At 47.4% G+C, this 18,663-nt stretch overlaps 1 protein-coding gene across 1 annotated transcript in view; it reads left to right on the forward strand.

The window, feature by feature from the left end:
- Hck (HCK proto-oncogene, Src family tyrosine kinase) overlaps positions 1 to 18,663 on the forward strand; it is a 45,617-nt gene that overhangs the window by 7,215 nt on the left and 19,739 nt on the right. Inside the window, exons 2-6 of the mRNA XM_031372319.1 lie at positions 10,799 to 10,916; positions 15,140 to 15,182; positions 15,885 to 15,984; positions 16,678 to 16,776; positions 18,067 to 18,170. Of these exons, the coding sequence (XP_031228179.1) occupies positions 10,799 to 10,916; positions 15,140 to 15,182; positions 15,885 to 15,984; positions 16,678 to 16,776; positions 18,067 to 18,170 (464 nt within the window). The remainder of the gene's footprint in view (positions 1 to 10,798; positions 10,917 to 15,139; positions 15,183 to 15,884; positions 15,985 to 16,677; positions 16,777 to 18,066; positions 18,171 to 18,663) is intronic.

The raw sequence follows: 18,663 nt of genomic DNA on the forward strand, positions 1-18,663 counted from the left end.
GTGTGTGTGAGATAGAGATAGATAGAGAGAGAGAGAGAGAGAGAGAGTGTGTGCCTGCACATGTGTGTGGTCTAGAGGTTGATGTCGGCAATATTCTTTGATTGCTCTTCATCTTATTCACTGAGGCAGGGTCTCTCAATCAATCCCTGAGTTTGCCAGTATGGCCCGCCTCCCTGTTTCAGCTTCTGAGGCTGCCATGCCCACGCAGCATCTCCAAAGGTTCTGGGGATTAAACTCAGATCCTCATGCTTGCACAGGAAGTGCTTTAACCACTGAGCCGTCTCCCCAACACACATACACACTTTCTTTTCTCTCCTCTCTCACTTTCCTCTCTTTTTCTCTCTCTCCTTTCTCTTTCTTAAAATGAGGATGGCCTTGAACTTTTGATCCTTCTGCCTCCACCCTCCCAATGCTGAAATCATGGGTACTTGCAGCAACCCTTGGCTTATGTGGCACTGGGGACGGAACCCAGGGCTCTGTTTGTGCTAGCTGAACACTCTACTAACTGAGCTCCATCCCCAGACCATGTTCTAGTGGCTTTGAGGCTTGGCATCTATGAGACATGGTTGGGGTGTTCGACTTGGGAACAACACAGCAGATGAGAGGAAAAAGTTGCCTGTCACCAAGCCAGCCACCACACCCTGTGTAAAGGGGACAATCAGCTCCAGCCAAGAAGCACCTGGTTTTGTCGAAGAAAATTAAGCAAACTGGACCATCCTCCCCACCCAGACACCTTTGTAACTGCTGCTGAGAACCCTGGGTATTTAGGAGGCCTGTGTCACTGATGCCACGGGAATTTGCTAGGTTCACTGTGTCCTCTTTTTCCCATATTCTTCCCCTTATCCCCTTGAGCCAGGGGTTCTCACAGAAACAGAAGCTAGACTGACAGCCAGCATGCCCCCCAGATCCTCTTGTCTCCCAAAAGGATTACAGGGGTTACAGATACATGCTGTCACACCTGGATGCTAGCCACTGGAAGCTCAGGTCCTTGCGCTTGCATAGCAAGATTTTCTGCCCACTGAGCCATCTTCTCAGCCCCCTAGGCTACATTTTAAAGAACTCTTGTATTTTTAAGAGAAACAGTCGTGATTCTACCCGAGGTGATTCCAGGTCTCATCCCTTACTTCTCAAACTGCTAGCTTCAAGGCCATAAAACGAAATAAAAACATCCCAGGATGTTCACAGATGCTGCAGATCTCTGGCCCAAAATGGCCCCAGGGTAAAGTCCTAGGATTTTGATTGGCAGTTGAGCTAGCCACTGGGACTCAGGCATCTCATACCAGCATTGTAACTGAGTCACACATAGGAGCAGAAGCCAAAGTCTTTCTCCAAATGGTGGGGTCCCTTGCTTTTGGGTGACCCAGGGCCCATTGTGGATCCTCTCTGGAACTATTGCTCCACCCAAGCATGAAGGGCTGGACCTCTAAGACTCTTTCTGTGCACACAGAGATCATAGCTTGGCCAGAGAAAGCTAAATCTCCCAAAGGAAACACATGAGGAGTCCACCAGAGACAAATTGTATAGAGTAGGCATGGTTCTCTCAGAAGGCAACCAGAGCACCTGCAGGGACTCTGTACCCTGAAAATTGCTTTAAAAGGAACTTCTGATTAGAAAGGTGCACCAGCCCCATGGCTGAGCTGTTCCAAGAACAGAAAGTTCCTCTAACCAGACAGTTGTAAGCCACAGGCCCCACAGTGGCTGCTACCTCCCGGAGCTTCCTTTTTGGGCTTCTCACTCCCCTAGACCTTGGCCAATAGCCTCTGTTGCTGACCCCAAGGGGAACAACAGGAAGGAGAAATTCTTCTCCCTATCACTGCTCCTTCCCACGGGAATTTCTTCTTTGGGGCTTCATTTTCCCATCTGAAGAATGGGTTTCTAATTCTGGTTTGCACCTATATATGGTAAGAGAACACAGTGTGCTCATACCTCAAACCTAGATGGAGGGGCCTTCATATGCCAGACACTTAGTAGATAGTCATGGCTTTAGCGCCAGCAGCTTGACAAGATCCGCATTCCCCATTCTCACCCTCTGTGGACCTACCTCGTAGCTTAACTTCTCTTGTACCAAGGCCTGCTATCAGAGAAGTTTTTTGGTAATCAGCCATTTACCCCTTGAGTGTGAATTACAACCCCCTCCTCAGAATCTCCTGTATTCTGGGGAGAACTCTATGCATGGTATTAAGTGGCAAATATCTAATTCAAATTGGCCCAAGCAGCAGAGGAAGTTATTGGCGACCCCACGTGTCTCTAACTTCAGGCCAGACTGCATTTAAGTTTGGGAATCTGGGTGTCTCTATTTCTTGGCTACTGAAAACATCTTTCCCAGACGAAGGCCACAGACTCTGAGTCACAGCCAGCTTGCCTTCTTTAGCTACAGCTCTGATAGGTCACTGACCTACTCCTGCAGGAGACTGAAGCTAAGGCTACCTCAGTCCATGAGCCACTCCTGAGGGAGGGGTCCACAGAGGAACCCTGGGGAGCTGCTGCTAACGGTGGCAAACAGATGTCATGTAGGGAGAAGCTTCAGCCGTCCCCCTCAGGGTAGGTCATGTTCACTTCTGGAGAAATGGAGGCTTGCCTAAGGTCACACAGTGAGCTTTTGGCAAAGGTGGGGCTAGAGTATAAATACTTTCAGAACCCTACCTAACCCAGAGATGCTCAAGCAGGCCCAGCCTCCTTCTTGGCTTAGAGTCTGAGAGGATCTACGGCCAGCAAGCTAACTGGTTTTTTTTTCTCTTCCATGTAGCACCTACAGAACTGAGGAGTCTTGAGGGAGGGTGGGAGGCGGGGGAGGTCAAGGGGGACTGCGGATTGTCCTAGACGTGGTCAACAGCTTTGAGTCAGTGTGGAACTGGAGGCTACTTCTGCTCCCAGTGCCTGACTGGGAACTACATCTGACAAGCAATGTTCATGTGCAAGTTTTGAAAAGTTGCCACAGCCTTTGTGTCCGAAGACCTCAGGTCAAGCTTGAGAAGCAAGTGCTTCCTAATTACAGAGAGGAAAAGGAAACTCAGAGAGGGAGGGCCGGCTTGTCCCCTCTCACAGCCAGCCATCTCACAGCCAGCTATGGCAGAACCTCAGGACCCAAACTCCCAGTTCATCCCCCATTACACTGGGGGGGGGGGGGGTCTCAGAGTTTAGTGTTTCCTCCAACTGTCCCACAAAATAGACAGAGAAGAGACCTAATCTCCAAGTACTAAGCTAGCTCTACAGGCTGGTGAGATGGCTCAGTGGGTAAGAGCACTGACTGCTCTTCCGAAGGTCCTGAGTTCAAGTCCCAGCAACCACATGGTGGCTCACAACCACCCATAATGAGGTCTGATGCCCTCTTCTGGTGTGTCTGAAGTCAGCTACAGTGTACTTATGTATAATAACAAGTAAATCTTTAAAAAAAAAAAAAAAAAAAAAAAAAAAAAAAAAAAAAAAAGCTAGCTTTACCCAGATGCAAAACCAGGCACACCCAGCCATGTCCCTGACAGACGAAGTTGGGGAAAAAAAAAAACCTCAATAAAACACTTGCAAAAAAATTCAAGAACACATTTAAACCATTCATTTCATCCATGTTGATTTCACTCCAAGATGCAAGCATGATTCAACATTCACAAATCAGTAAATGTAACATAACACGTAGATAGAATTAGGAACAGATATCATATGATCATCTCAATAGATTCAGAAAGTGCCTTCAGTGAAGTTTAATATCTCTGATAAAAAGACAAAAGCCCTGAAGAAACTAGGAATGGAAGGAATTAGTCCTTGGCATAATAAAGGTTTTATACCGCAGACTGACAGCCAACGTGATATTAAGAGGGGGAAACCAAAAGCATTTTCTCCCGAGTCAGGAATAAGGGAACCAACTCTGTCCACTCATATTGAACAGAGTGCTTGAAGTCTTATCCAGAGCAATAAGACAAGAAAAAGGAATACAAATAAAAAAGCAAGAAGTCAGATCACCACGATTTGAATGTTACATGAGCTGTACTCTTGGGTTTGCTTGTTGTGGTTTGCTTTGTTTTGTGCCTTTTCTGAAACAGGATATCTCTGGAGTGCAAGGCTGGCCTTGAACTCTCTGTGTAGCTCTAGCTAGCCTCAAACTCACGGTGCTCTTCCTACCTCAGTCTCTCAAGCACCAGGCTGTAAGCTGTTGGTTTATGATCCTACACCTAAAAGCCTGTACAGATTCCACCAGAAAACCCTCAGCCCTAATAAACACGTCTAGCAGAGTAGCAGGATAAAAGGTCAACACTGAAAACCAGCAGAATTTCTATATCTGAATAATGAACTTGTTGAAAACTAAATCAGGAAAATATTCTATTCACAACAGCTTTTTAAAAAAAAATACCCAGAAATAAATCTAACCAAGGAAATAAGAGACATCCATAGTGAACGCTTCAAGACGCCAAAGAAGGAAACTGAAGGAGATACTAGAAGAGGGAGAGAGCTCCCGTATTCATGGATTAGCAGACTCCATACTGTGACAATAGCTATGTTACCAAAGCAATCTACAGTTTCAAAATAATCCCCATAAAAACCCCAATGGCATTCTTCACAGAATTAGGAAGAAAAAAAACCTTTCTTTCCCCTTCCCATCAATGAGCTCTTTCTAGTTTCCTGGATTTTACAAGTACTTCAGGTTAAACACACAAATCTAAAGATTCAGAGATAGGACCACATGTGAGTGAGAGAATTTGACATCAGGGTCTGAGTGACTGAGTGACAGTAATAACCATGGGTGCAATAGTAGTATAAAGGTAGAGACGTAACCAAGAACTTTATGATTGGATTTAAGACCTGCTCTTCAGAAGGGAACCAACGTATGTCTAGTCTCAAAAAAAAAAAAAAAAAAAAAAAAAATCTGGCCAAGAACCCACAGTTGGAGAACTCATAGGCCCCAGGTGTGAACACACTACTTTTACTAATAAACATTTCACCAAGATGAGTGCCCCTCTCAGGTCTTATCAGAGAAGCTTCTTTCTTTCTTTCTTTCTTTCTTTCTTTCTTTCTTTCTTTCTTTTTTGAGACAGGGTTTCTCTGTGTAGCCCTGGCTGTCCTGGAACTCACTCTGTAGACCAGGCTGGCCTTGAACTCAGAAATCTGCCTGCCTCTGCCTCCCAAGTGCTGGGATTAAAGGCGTGCGCCACCACTCCACCACTGCCCAGCTTATTTATTTATTTATTTATTTATTTATTTATTTATTCATTTATTTATTTATTTATTTATTTATTGTCAGAGAAGTTTCTTTGTACAAGGCATGATGGTCAATGCAGAAACTTGAAGTTGATAAACTGAGCATGCGCATGTAAAAGAAGGGAACTCAATCCATGGATCTCACTCTATACAAAAATCAACTTGAAATGGATCTTCATGCAAGACCTGAACCTACCAGGAAAAGCATAGGCAAAGCCCTTCAAAATAGAGGCACAGTCAAGGGCTTCCTGTAAAGGACTCCAAGAATTATGAATTGGTTTGTGTGAAATTAAAAGGCTCTGCAGTCTATGGAATGGAAAAAGATACTTTCTAGCTATAAGTCAGAGAAGTGATTAGTAATGACAATATTAAAAACTGCAAGAGCTAAATGACAAGAAGCCAACTCATCTAATCAATACGTGAGATGAACTGAATATGCCACAGTTCTCAAAGAAATATATGGCTAATAACATTTGAAACAAATGTTCAACATCTTCAGCCAACAGGGAAATGTAGATTAGATTAAAAGTACATGGTACTTTTATCTCACCCAGTCAGAATGGCTGTCATCAAGAAAATAAGGCTGAGGCAGGGGGGTTGTCATGAGTTTTGGGCTAGCCTGGGCTAAATAGTGAGCCGTTGTCTTTTTTGGGGGGTGGGGGGGTGGGTTCGAGACAGGGTTTTTCTGTGTAGCCTTGGCTGTCCTGGAACTCACTCTGTAGACCAGGCAGGCCTTAAACTCAGAAATCTGCCTCCCTCTGCCTCCCAAGTGCTGGGATTTGAGCCCTTGTCTTAACAAACAAAAAGCAAAAGGGCAATGACTAATGCCAGTGAGGCTGTGAGGAAAGTGATGGGAGTGGCTAGTGCAGCCACCATGGAAATCAATATGAAGGTCCCTCAAACACCCTAGAGCTAGAGCTACCATGTGACTCAGCTGTCCCACTTCTGGGTGTATACCCGAAGGCTTGTAAGCCAACACAGCTGCACAGCCTCATTTATTGCTGCACTAGCCGCAATAGCCAGAAGTAGAGCCAGCCTAGAGACTATCAGCAGCTGAATGGATAAAGAAAGTGAAATACGCCCAGGCGGTGGTAGTGCACGCCTTTAATCCCAGCACTTGGGAGGCAGAGGCAGGCAGATTTCTGAGTTCAAGGCCAGCCTGGTCTACAGAGTGAGTTCCAGGACAGCCAGGGCTACACAGAAAAACGCTGTCTTGAAAAAACAAAAAACAAATAAAGAGAGAGGGTGAAACTGAAGCCCATTAGAATAGGTAGAATAATTCAGGCTTGGGAAGACAAATACCATTTTTTCTATCAAAAGCAGAACCTAGATATAAATTTGCATATGCATGTATGGTGTGTGTGTATGGGAGAAAGGGGGAGGCCTACAGAGAGGAAGGAGGAGGGAAAAGAAAGGATATATGTGATATAAAAGCCAGTTGTAGTAAATGCATATGACACGAAGTCTCCCACCTTAACCATTTTAAGTGTGTAGTTCAGTGGCATTTAAATACATTCTCATATGTGACACCATTGTCATTATCCACCTTAATAACCTCCATTATCTTCTAAAACTCAAGATGCCTCCGTTCAACAAACCTCCCCCCTCCTGCTCCACGCCACCACCAATCTAATTGTCTCTAACAGTGGTGTCTCCCTCCTTCCCCCCCCCCCCCGCTTTAAGATACAATTCTTTGTGTTCAGGTTTCACTTCTCAGCTTGATCCATGCAGAAGAGGCCATATCTTGACACTTTGCTGTAAAGAACAAGGTGGTCTGAGCAGGTGACCAGTCACTGGAAGATGGCTCAGCAGTAAAGGGCTCACCAGCAAGTCTGACAAACTGTTTGAATCCACAGAACTACATAAAGCTAGACACAGCCGCATAGATGTGCAATCCCAGTGCATCATGCATGGAAGAATGGGAGGTGGAGGCAGGAGAATGAGTCACCAGAAGCTCTCAGGCAAGCTAGCCTGGCATAGGCAGCGGGTGAGCCAGAGACAATGGACACAAAGGAATCAGAGTTTATTCTGGAGCTGAGTGACATTGTCAGGAATGCAGATTCAGGTCACCCCAAATTCCATGTTCCAACATGGAGGTAGTCTCATGAACTTTTTATAGTAACAAGACAGAGAGAATTATGAATCATGACGCTTTTCAAATCAATCAGTGGGTACGTAAGTTAGGTGGCTACAGCAAAGTGGGAGAATCTCTGCTATAGGCTTCAGATGCTATCTGACAGCCTTCTTAACCCTTTGGATGGTGGAAAATAGGGGCTTGTTAAGTCAATACTTTCCAGAAGGTTTATATCTGTGAGCCACTGAATGTTATAGGTGCCCAGGAAAGGCTATCTAGGAGAGCCAGTCAAGATCGCCTGTAGTTAGTTAGCCTCTAGACCTGCAACATTGTAGCCTTTCTACAGCAGTGGAGATGTAATCAGTCAATCAGCTTTTGCAGACACAGTCCCTTTCCAGGAATTCTCCTTCACAAGGACCTGTTTCAGAACACAGCGGAAGGGGGAGCCCAGCAGCCAAGGTTGTCCTCTGAAATCCCTACATACATGCCATGGCACATGAGTACCTGCTCCAAAGTGATAGGAATTTCCTGTTTCAAATGTTCATGCTGTGTGTAGGGGCTGTAGCTCTGAGCCAAAGGAAAACTTCAGACTACCCTTGCCTCTTTGCAACTGTTCCTTTCCTATCTGTTAGGGGGTGCAGCTTGAACCCAAGGCTCCTTGCTGCTGCAAGTGTTATGCCCCCAAGTTACACCTCCCACCATGCACCCAGACCTGGTGGCACATCTGCTCATAAATGGAAATATTAGGGCTGAGGTTTCTGTAGGGCTCCCTGGGCCCACACTTTCACTTCTCTCAGCTCTCTTAGACAACCCCCAGCCCATGAGACAAAGCCCCACATGCAGGCTGAGGACATAGCTCAGTGGTAGGATTCTTGCTGGACATTCATGCTGTCCCAGGTTCCATCCATGGCACCAGGAAAGGAAGAGATAAGGAGAGAGAGAAATTAGGACTCCACCATCCTTCCTGAGAGGGGTCTGGAATTGGGTCTTCATGAATATGTAAATGAACATGTAAATGATGCTTAATATGCACTCTATGATTCTTTGCTGATGCGCACAGCTGCGTCTGTCACTGCCCATGGGGGGGGGGGTCGAGCTGCCCTACCTCACACGGCAGGTTCCTCCAGCTGATCAAAGTGTGAGTACCAAATGTTCTATGATCTGTTGCAGTGTAAACATACACACACAAGATGCTGCTTAATTTCCTAGAACTTTTGTCACAAATCAGAGAGGGTGATTTCAGATTTAAATGATAAAGCCGTTGATCCATTGTGGCAAAATTTCAAATTAATGATGCAGCATTCCAGGAAGCCTTTCCCAGGATTGACAAGTACTGGGAAATACAAGAAGTCATGATGGTTTTTTGCTTTTGTTTGTTTTGAGATGGGGTCTCATGTAGTCCAGGCTGGCTCCAACAACTTCCGTATAACTGACCTTTCCCATACAAGTACTATCTGGGCCCAAGCACTGTTAGCGTCCGAGGTCAGATGAGATACAGTGTGTGTATTCAAGTGCTATGGTCATAATGGAACCAAGTTCTCAACAACTCAGAACTGACTGTGCAGTCCTGGGGAAGCCAGTACTTTCTCCTAGAGTGGCTTGCAGCCCACTTTCTCTGCAAACACATGGGCCCATGTAGAGAAAAGAAACACTTTAGCCATTTTTACAGTGACATTTGTATGTATGCTGTGCTGGGGAGCCAGCCCAGCCCAGCCTGTGTCTCAGTTCCAGGATCCCACACAGGCTAAGGTGCCCCTCTACCACGGGATTGTGCCCTTACCTGCCAACAGTTAGTCACCTAGTAAGTGACTCCACTTACTAGGTCAGCACCTGGGTGTGGTGACACACAGTGGCAATCCTGCCACTAGGAGGCTGAGGCATGACAAATGTGAATTTGAAGCTAGCCTGGGCTACATAGCAAGACTGTCTCAGAACAGGTGAATGTGTTTCTTCTTAAGTTAGTACGGCAGCAAAGTCTGAGAGATAGACCCCCAAAAGATGGGGTTCTAGCCCCTCAGGCCCCAGAACTGCTGTCACCCATGGCTGGACAATCACAGCAATCTCCCATAGGGCCCATGGCCTGCTTCCAGAATCCTCTGTACTTCACCCGGCAACCAATGGTTCAGCTTAGAGTGCAGATTGATACGCTGGAGATATAGCTCGATGGGGTAGGCTCAATGGCCAATCTGAAAAATAAAATTAAAGTAAGAAGCACAAATTGAACCTCAAAGTCTGTACAGTTTGCACCCTCCTCCCAGGCCTGAGGTGTGGTGGCCTCATCACAGAGAGATGTGGTGAGAGCTCCACGTTTCCAAGGACTGCCCAACCTCAGTGCCTTTGCACTTGCTGGTCCTGCTGCCTGGCATATATATTCTACCTTCAGAGAGTGGATTGTGTTACTCAGAAACCCGGGCTAATTTCACCCAAGAAAGGCCTTTCCCATCCATCAGGCCCCAGGGCCCTGCCCAGCCTTTCCCATCAGTCCACCTCAGGGCCCCGCCCAGCTATTTCCTATAGCAGCATCTCTCACTGCCTCCACACTTTTTACTAAATTTGTCCTGTCAGTTTCCTATTCACTGCTCTGTTACCCGTGCCTCCTACTCATCTCCAGTTAAGCTCTGTAGGACATGAGCTGGTCTGACTTATTCATGGTTTAGAATAAATAACATAAATATTGGTCAAGGGATGGGACTTAGTAGGAAGGTTGGTTATCATAATGCACAAGGTCCTGGGTTCCATCCCTAGTACTACATAAACTCTATGTGATGCTGCATGCTTGTAATTCTAGCACTTGGGAAATGGAGACTGGAGAATCAGAAGTTCAAGGTCATCCTCTGCTTCATAGAGGAGTTGGAGGCCAGCTTGGAAGATAAAAGACCCTCTAAAAAAAAGTACAACTTGAATGAACAAAGGAATGAATGAATGAATGAATGAATGAATGAATGACAGATAAACCCACTAGGAAGAGGAAGAAAGAAAGGAGAGATGGGAAAGAGGAAGGAGGGAGGGATGGAGGAAGATGATGCCCAGGTATTATTCTGGATTATTGAAGCCATGTTATTCATCTTCGTTGTTGGGACACGTGATGACAGAGTAGTATTATCTCGTATCAGGCTCCTCTGGGTGCTAGGGTACCATCCAGAGGCTATGCTGAGTGTTACCCATTGCCACAGGCTTGGAGTGCTCTGCAGTAGGGAACTTGTTAGGTGGGAATGATAAATGAGGTGCAGTGGGGTGCAGGGGCCAGGATTCAGCTCAGTCTCCTGACCCAAGGCCAACAGCATCCACCACCCACACTGCTCCTCAGATCTGCCGTGCCATTTCCATTATTCTCACAATTCCCCTTAATAGATTCCCTATCCCGCTGGTCCTTGAATCCCATGTGGGCTCTGGCCAAGCACCACAGCAGAAGAGCCAGGGAGAAGCCTAGAACCCAAGCAGTTTCACTCAGGGCTAGCAGGCAGCGTAGGAATGTGAAGACCACTGTGGGCCCTTCCCAGCCTCTGCAATTCCTGTCTTCCCTTCTGTTGGCTACAGGATGGGATGCGTGAAGTCCAAGTTCCTCCGAGATGGAAGCAAGGCCTCAAAAACAGAGCCAAGTGCCAATCAGAAGGGCCCTGTGTATGTACCGGATCCCACATCCCACAAAAAGCTGGTGAGTTGGCCATCCCAGGGAGCTGTCGGGCACCTCCCACAGGGTCTTTAGACCCACACGCCACCTCCAGGATGTTTCTCCAGGCATGGAAGCTGCTTCTTGTGTGGTGGCCAGGGCCTGGCCCAGGGCTCTGCCTCTCAACTAAGTGAGTGTGTTCCTTGTGTTCCTTGAGCCTGGGCCCTGCAGCACTGGCAGCAGGATGCAAGTACCCATGATGACAGCAGCAGCGTGGCTGTCTATCTGCCCTGCAACAGCAATGGAGCAAGGAGAGCAGCAGCAATAGCTAAGGGATGGCTCAGTAGATAAAGGACTATTGCTCAAGGGTAAGGACCAGAGTTTGAATCCCCAGCAGGGCCTATAATCCCAGCACTCAGAGGCAGAGACTCAGCATCTCCAGAGTAAGCTGGCCAGAAAGACTGACATTTGGCCAGAAAGTGAGACATCCTGCCTCAATATATAAGGCAGAGGAGAGTAATGAAGGAAGACATCAACTTTGGGGGCTCCACACATGTATGTACCCATGTAGACACATACCTGTGCACACACATGCAAACACACATAAACATACATCATATACATACAAAAAACCCATTAGTAGTGGCTATTTTAGTTACTTTTCTATTACTGTGATAAAGGACCAGGGTGACTTGTGAAGAAGGAGTTTATTTGGGCTCATGGTTCTAGAGGGTTAGAGTCCATGATGGTGGAGCAGAGGTAGCAGGTGGCAGGTGTGGTAGCCGGAGCAGCAGCTGAGCTCTAATATCTTGAGCGATAAAGAAGGAACCAGAAATGGTATGAGTCTTTTAACTCTCAAAACCCCAGCCTCCACACCACCCCCATGACATGCTTCCTTCAGCAAGGCCACACTTCCTAAGACTCCCAAGCTGTGCTATCAGTTGGGGACCAAGTGTTCAAATGCTTGAGCCTCTGTGGACCACCATGGTGGCAGTAGGAGCAACAGTGAGAACAGTCAATAAAAGAAGGTGTAATGCCTGAAGAGAAGAGGTAGCTCAGTGCATACACTGCTTTCCACACAAGCATGAAAACCTACTCAGTGCATACATTGCTTTCCACACAAGCATAAAAACCTACTCAGTGCATACACTGCTTTCCGTACAAGCATAAAATCTTATCTCCAGAACTCATGTGTAAGGAAGGAAGGAAGGAAGGGAGGGAGGGAGGAAGGAAGGAGAAAGGAGGGAGGGAGAAGGAGGGAAGGGGGAAGGGAGGGGGGAGAAAGGAGGGAGGGGAAAGAAAGAAAAAAGAAAGAAAGAGGGAGGGAAGAAGGAAGGGAGGAAGGAAGGAAGGAAGGAAGAAAGAAACAAAGAAACAAAGAAACAAAGAAGGAAACAAAGAAAGAAAGAATGAAAGAAAGAAAGAAAGAAAGAAAGAAAGAAAGAAAGAAACAAACAAACAAACAAACAAAGAAACAAAGAAGGAAAGAAAGAAAGAAAGAAGGAAAAGAAAGGCCGGCTATGGTGGTACATGCTTATAATCTCATCGGTGAAAGGCAGAGGCAAGCGGATTACTGGGGCCTGCTGGTCAGACAGCCTAACCTAATCAGAGGATGTTCTGCCAGTGAGAGATCTTGTCTCAAAAAAACAAAACAAGAGGATGGCTCTGGAGGAAGAATGGCCTAGCAAAGACCACATATCGGCAGGAGCATAAAAGTGAGAGTTGCTGAGGCAGAGGTGAATACTCACACCAAGTGCTGTGGTTGAGATGGTCATAGGGTCATAGAGGTGGCAGTCACAACAGGTGGCTCATCCCACACAGCCACTGAGAGCGCTACAGCAGGAAATGACAAGAGCAATGGCCGTGGCTGTACTCACAGCTGCATAGCTGTGTATTTGTTAGCATCTTCTCCAGACTCCCACTCTGTTCTGGGCTCAAGGACCAGGTGTGTCCCCGAAAATCTTCACTCAGATCTGGGAAGCAAGAGGATGCTGCTTGCCAGCAGGGTTCTGGGATGAGGAGATCAGGCATCTGGGAAGCCCTCAAGTCCAGGGTCTTTCAACTCCAAACCTGGCACTGTGGCTGCTCTCCAGCCCTTGATCCTTTCCTTCAGTGGCGAGTGGCAAGGGGAGCCCACCATTCTTAGTGCTTCCCAAGGTGGAGTGCACCCCTTCAATCACTGGTCCCTTAAGAAGTTCTTCCTGGGGGCTGGAGAGATGGCTCAGAGGTTAAGAGCTCAGTCCTTCAGAGGACTCACATGGCAACTCACTACTGTCTATAACCCTAAGACCCAACATGCTCACATAGACATATGCACAGTCAAGACACTGATGCACATAAAATATTAAGTAAGTAAGTAAGAAAATAAGTAAGTTCTTCCTAAGTCAGTGAGATGGGTCAGGGATAAAGGCGCTTGCATCGCAAGCTTGATCCCCTGAGTTAAAGCCCCAGAACCCACATAAAGGTGGAAGGAGAGAAACGAGTTCAGCGTTCCCTTCTGACAGGTCCGTGCGCACTATGACAGCAGCATCCACACTCACACATCATGCACTCACAGAACACATATGATATTTCTTAAGTTCTTCCTCAAGTTTAAAGGAGGTCAGTTACGAATAGTCCCCCTTTCCTTATCTCAAGCCTGCCCCAAACACATCCCAGTGCCTTCCTTCACCCAATGACTGCCTACAGACTGAAGACAAAAGCATAGCCAGGTCCAGCCCTTCTGAGCCCTCTTTTTCAGGACAGGAGGCCAAGACTTCTGTCCTACAAGTCTGCAGTCTCTAATTCTGAGGCTCAGAGCAGGACTCTGGGAAAGGGAGGAGAATGCAATGGTCACCTCTCTTTGCACTTGGCCTCTGTTAACACAGCCTGTGGCTACACAAACTTCTCACACTGCTGGAATCCTGATCTGGGTACAGACTGTTGCCCTAGGCCATTCCAGGTCTTCTCCTAAAGTGTACGGCCTGATTCGGAGGACAGCTTTGGAGCTGTCCTTACTGAGGGTAGATGAAGGGGTGCGATTGTCAAGTTATTATTCCCTCCTATGCAGTGCTGGCCCAGAGGTGGCAGTAAGTCAAGAAAGCATTTCTTGGAGGTGTTCCCAGGCCAAATCTGTTTGAGAAACCCAGGATGACATCTTACAGGACATCTCTGAACATCTCTGATCTTTGAGAATCTTTCAAAGCAAAGCAAAACAAAACAAAACAAAACACAAGTATCCCTCAGTGCTTCCTCAAAGAAATGTCACATGTGTGACATGAGGCACCCTCTTATTGAAGATATGAAGTTGTGAATATGGAGCCCTGCAAGTGCCACACCCCCTAAAAGCAACAATCATTATCAGTTTGCTGTGGACACACAAAAAACCCTTTTAGTGGATTTACCACCACACTACCAAATATGTATCCACAGGAAATGCATATACTTGCTCTATATAGACACAATGAGCTGTTTGTGTGGTTGCTTTGGAAGACAGGCTCTCACTGTCTAGTCCAGGCTGATTGGCACTCACGGCAATCCTGCTTGGTTCCCAGTGCTGGCATTACATGTGCGCACCACCTTGCCCGGCTTCAATAATGTGATATTCGGCAGAAGTAGCTGTTATCACCGAGAAATTAGTATGACGTCATCTAAGTGATGCATTGAGCCCTGTGGTCCTGGTGGCAATGGCCCCTTGGCAGACACTCAGATGGCTCATGCACAAGATGGAGTCTGTCCGTGAGAAACCTCGTAGACCCAAAGTACCTTCAGACATCTCTAAACAACACAGATCTGAACCAGTTCTCTCACTGGGTGGGAGGATCAACCCAGCCTTTCCCAGTATTTCAAGGCAAGGTTCCAGATCACAAGTTAAGATATCTTCATCCAAAACCAGGCGGTGGTGGCGCACGCCTTTAATCCCAGCACTTGGGAGGCAGAGGCAGGCGGATTTCTGAGTTCGAGACCAGCCTGGTCTACAGAGTGAGTTCCAGGACAGCCAGGGCCACATAGAGAAACCCTGTCTCAAAAAACCAAAAAGAAAGAAAGAAAGAAAGAAAGAAAGAAAGAAGGAAAGAAAGAAAGGAGATATCTCCATCCATGTGTAAACTCTGGTTTTGTTGTTGTTGTTGTTGTTGTTTTTGACTCTGTTCTTTATTATGCCATATGACCCTGCCTATGTCTGTAATTCTCTCCTACCAGAACCCAGGTAGGTTGAAAAGGGCAGTAACTTTTCAACACAGGCTCCTCACACTTTCAAACCCATGTCCTTTTCCCATTTCTTCCTGCAGGGACCAAACCACAGCACCAGCATGCCCCCAGGGTCTGTGGAGGGTGAGTATCTGGAAGCAGGAGTGTTGGCATTGCGCACATCTATCAGCTTAGGTTCTGAGTTGTAACTGGTGGGGAAAAGTCAAAAACATCTGTATTTGGTTTTTGTGATGCTGTGATAAAACACTATGACCAAAAGCAAGTTGGGGGAGGAAAGGGTTTAATTCATCTTGCAGTTCATGGATCACAGTCCGTCACTGAGGGAAATCAGAGTGTCAGAATGGGACGGGAGCTCTTTGGGAAGCTAGAGACAGGAACTGAAGCAGAGAACAGGTGCTCTCTGCCTTCCTCAACCTGCTTTCTTATACAACCCAAAAGCAGAGGTTGGGGGGAAGCACCATCCCTAGTGGGCCAGCCCACCACCGATCCCTCCACAACAACCATTAATCTAGAAAAAAAAAAAAAAAAAAACCTCCCTGCAGGCTTCACCACAGACCAATCTGATTGGCATACTCTATCTTTGAGTCCCTCTTCCCAGGTGACTCTAGTTTGAGTGTTGAGGTGACAAAAACTAACCAGCATCCTTGAATAGACTCTGTATTACCCGAGTTCCTTGCCTGGGCCCTTGTCTTTCTAAGAGCATTGTCCAGTGATGTGAACAGAGCCCTGAAGACTTTAGCCAGCACAGGAGGCTGTTCTGTTGCAAAGGAGTCAGGTACTGGGGGGTGGCTCGGGGACCCATCCTGGCATCTCCCTTCCCGGCAGGCTCCGAGGACACCGTTGTGGTCGCACTGTACGACTACGAGGCCATTCACCGGGAAGACCTCAGCTTCCAGAAGGGAGACCAGATGGTGGTTCTGGAGGAGTAAGTTCTAGCCTGGTCCCCCTTGAGACACACCCACCTGCAGGGCTTAGCTACATTTCTGTTTTGCACCCCTAAAGAGCCTGACAGCCTAATTCTGGGAGTAAATAATGAGAATCTGACTGCACACCATAGAGGACCTACATCTTAGTAACCAAACCAGAGGTGGAAACTACGTCCTCTCCAGCAGGCTCTCCACAAAGCCTTCCTAAGGGATGGAGGCCTAAGTGTCTGGCGCTGCAGGCCTGGCCCCTCCAGAAATCCCAGGTTCTCTGAGCTCCCCACCTGTGAAAGGCATAGCCTTCACCATCAGGGGCTCTTACAAGGTTTCAGATTATACTGAGATCTGGAAATGTGTAGCCAAACCCTTGAGCCTGCGACCTTCTCCTCTGGGCCGCAGCTGAACCAGTATGAGTGCTTCCAGGACTGGGTCCTGGATTGGGCCAAGGTAGTCCAGCCAAGGACACACGTCCAGGAAAAAGAATGGATCTAAAGATCCAGGCTGTGGCTTCACTCCAGACTCCTATGGAGACTATCACACCCCTACCCTAGTCCTCAGCACATGCTAGGTACCCTGCCCCTCATCCTCCTGGCTTCCTGACTGTGGGAAGGGGAGCTTCTAGACCCAAGCAGGGGCCACAGCAGACTGAAGAAGGTTCCCGCGCCCACTGACCCTTCTCTCCTCCTTTTCCTTAGGTCTGGAGAGTGGTGGAAAGCACGTTCCCTGGCTACCCGGAAGGAAGGCTACATCCCAAGCAACTATGTGGCTCGAGTTAACTCTTTGGAGACCGAGGAGTAAGTGTTCCAGCTCTGTTTTCCAGAAGGCAGCCTGAGTAAAACTGGCTTGCTATCACCTCAACACACTCTCTCCCCTGTCTGGCACCCTCTTCCTGGGGCTCTTGGCTTGATTGGTTCATTCCCATGCTTCAGGTCTCAGACCTATCCAAAATGGTCCCCTTCTGTGACTCTCTGAGAGGTGGTTTTACTTCCTTCTGAACATATCCCACTGGCAAAAAGGGATGTTGGTTTTTTGGATTGTCTACACATGTACTGTCTGCCTCCCTCTCGAGTATTGAGCTCTAGCACCTGGGCTCTGGGGTTAGACTGCCTAGGTTCTAATTCTGACTCTTCTACTTCCAAGGCGTGTAGCCCCAGACAAGCCTCTTATCCTCTTGGTTCTCTGCTTTGAGTACTATAAAATAAGGATAATAAAGGTGGCAATCACATACAGCTAGATGCATAATAAACTCTTGATGAGTTGGGGCTGGAAGCTCGGTGGTTAAGAACACTGGCTGCCCTTCCAGAACACTGGAGTTCAGTTCTCAGCACAAACATGGAGATTCACAACTGCCTGTAGTTCCAGCTCTAGGGGATTTGACAGTCTTCTGGCCTCTATGGGTAACAGGTCACACACGCACACGCAAGCACACGAGCAAGCAAGCCCGCACACGTGTGCCCACACACACACATTCTCTTAGGAGAGAGAGAAAGAATTAATAAATTTTAATTGACAAATGAGCTAAGCTCAGTGGCACAGTTCTTTAATCCCAACACTCAGAAGGTAGAGGCAGATGGATCTCTGTGAGTTCAAGACTAGCCTGGTCTACATAGTGAGTTCTAGGACAGCAGAGCTATATAATGAGACACTATATCGGGGGTGGAGGGGGAGGGAATGATGAATGTTAGCTATCTTTCTCTCTTATTGATAACTGAGGCAACAGAGAGCCATAGAATGAAAGTCACCTGGCAGGCTTCTGGCAGGGTCAGGCATGCTGATATCCGTTTAAAACCCTCTCCCCATTGTGGTACACGAACTGCTCCTTATTCCTGTGAGGATGAAAAGAACTTCAGCTGCTATGACATGAACTTTTCATGAAGTACCCAAAATAACAATGAAAAAAAAAAGAATAACTGTTTCTCACGACCCCCCCCCAAAAAATGGTAAAAACCACGATGCTTCTTGAGGTCAGGTGCTTGGGCCCCGACTTCTGAGTAGGCTGAGCTCTGTATGGCCAGGGGCATCAGGTGAGCAGGGCAAGCTGGTCTATCCTGAGTCTCATAACTGTCCTCACTCATTCCTGACAGGTGGTTCTTCAAGGGCATCAGCCGGAAGGATGCAGAGCGCCACCTCCTGGCTCCCGGTAACATGCTGGGCTCCTTCATGATCCGGGACAGTGAGACCACCAAAGGTGATGCCAGCCCTCCCTCCTCCTGTGCCCAGGCAAGGCGCCTCTCCCACCCTAGGGAAGTTCTCTGAGGAGGGTTGAACAGCTCAGTCAAGTGGCCGTGCTGCCAAGTTTTCTCCTGTCATTTGCAAGAGGCTTAGGGTCTGCACTAGGTGGCTTCTTCTCAGATCTAGAAGATGCAGGCTTAGATCATCAGAAGTGGCTTGAGCCCCGAAAGCAAACAAACATCATGCTGAAACTGGGTCCCCACCAGATCCTGCTCTAATGTTTTGAATAGCCACACTACTTTGTCCTGTCCAGAAGTCCCATTCCTCCCAGGAGAGGAAACAGTGCTGGGTGAGGTAGAACTTGACCCAAAACAGGGCCTGTTCCTGTGCCTCTGGAACTCACTTAAAATTCTCTCGGAACCAGGCAGTGGTGGCACACACCTTTAATCCCAGCACTTGGGAGGCAGAGGCAGGTGAATTTCTGAGGCCAGCCTGGTCTACAGAGTGAG

This window comes from Mastomys coucha, unplaced genomic scaffold, assembly GCF_008632895.1.
Source record: "Mastomys coucha isolate ucsf_1 unplaced genomic scaffold, UCSF_Mcou_1 pScaffold15, whole genome shotgun sequence".
Classification (NCBI taxonomy): domain Eukaryota; kingdom Metazoa; phylum Chordata; class Mammalia; order Rodentia; family Muridae; genus Mastomys; species Mastomys coucha.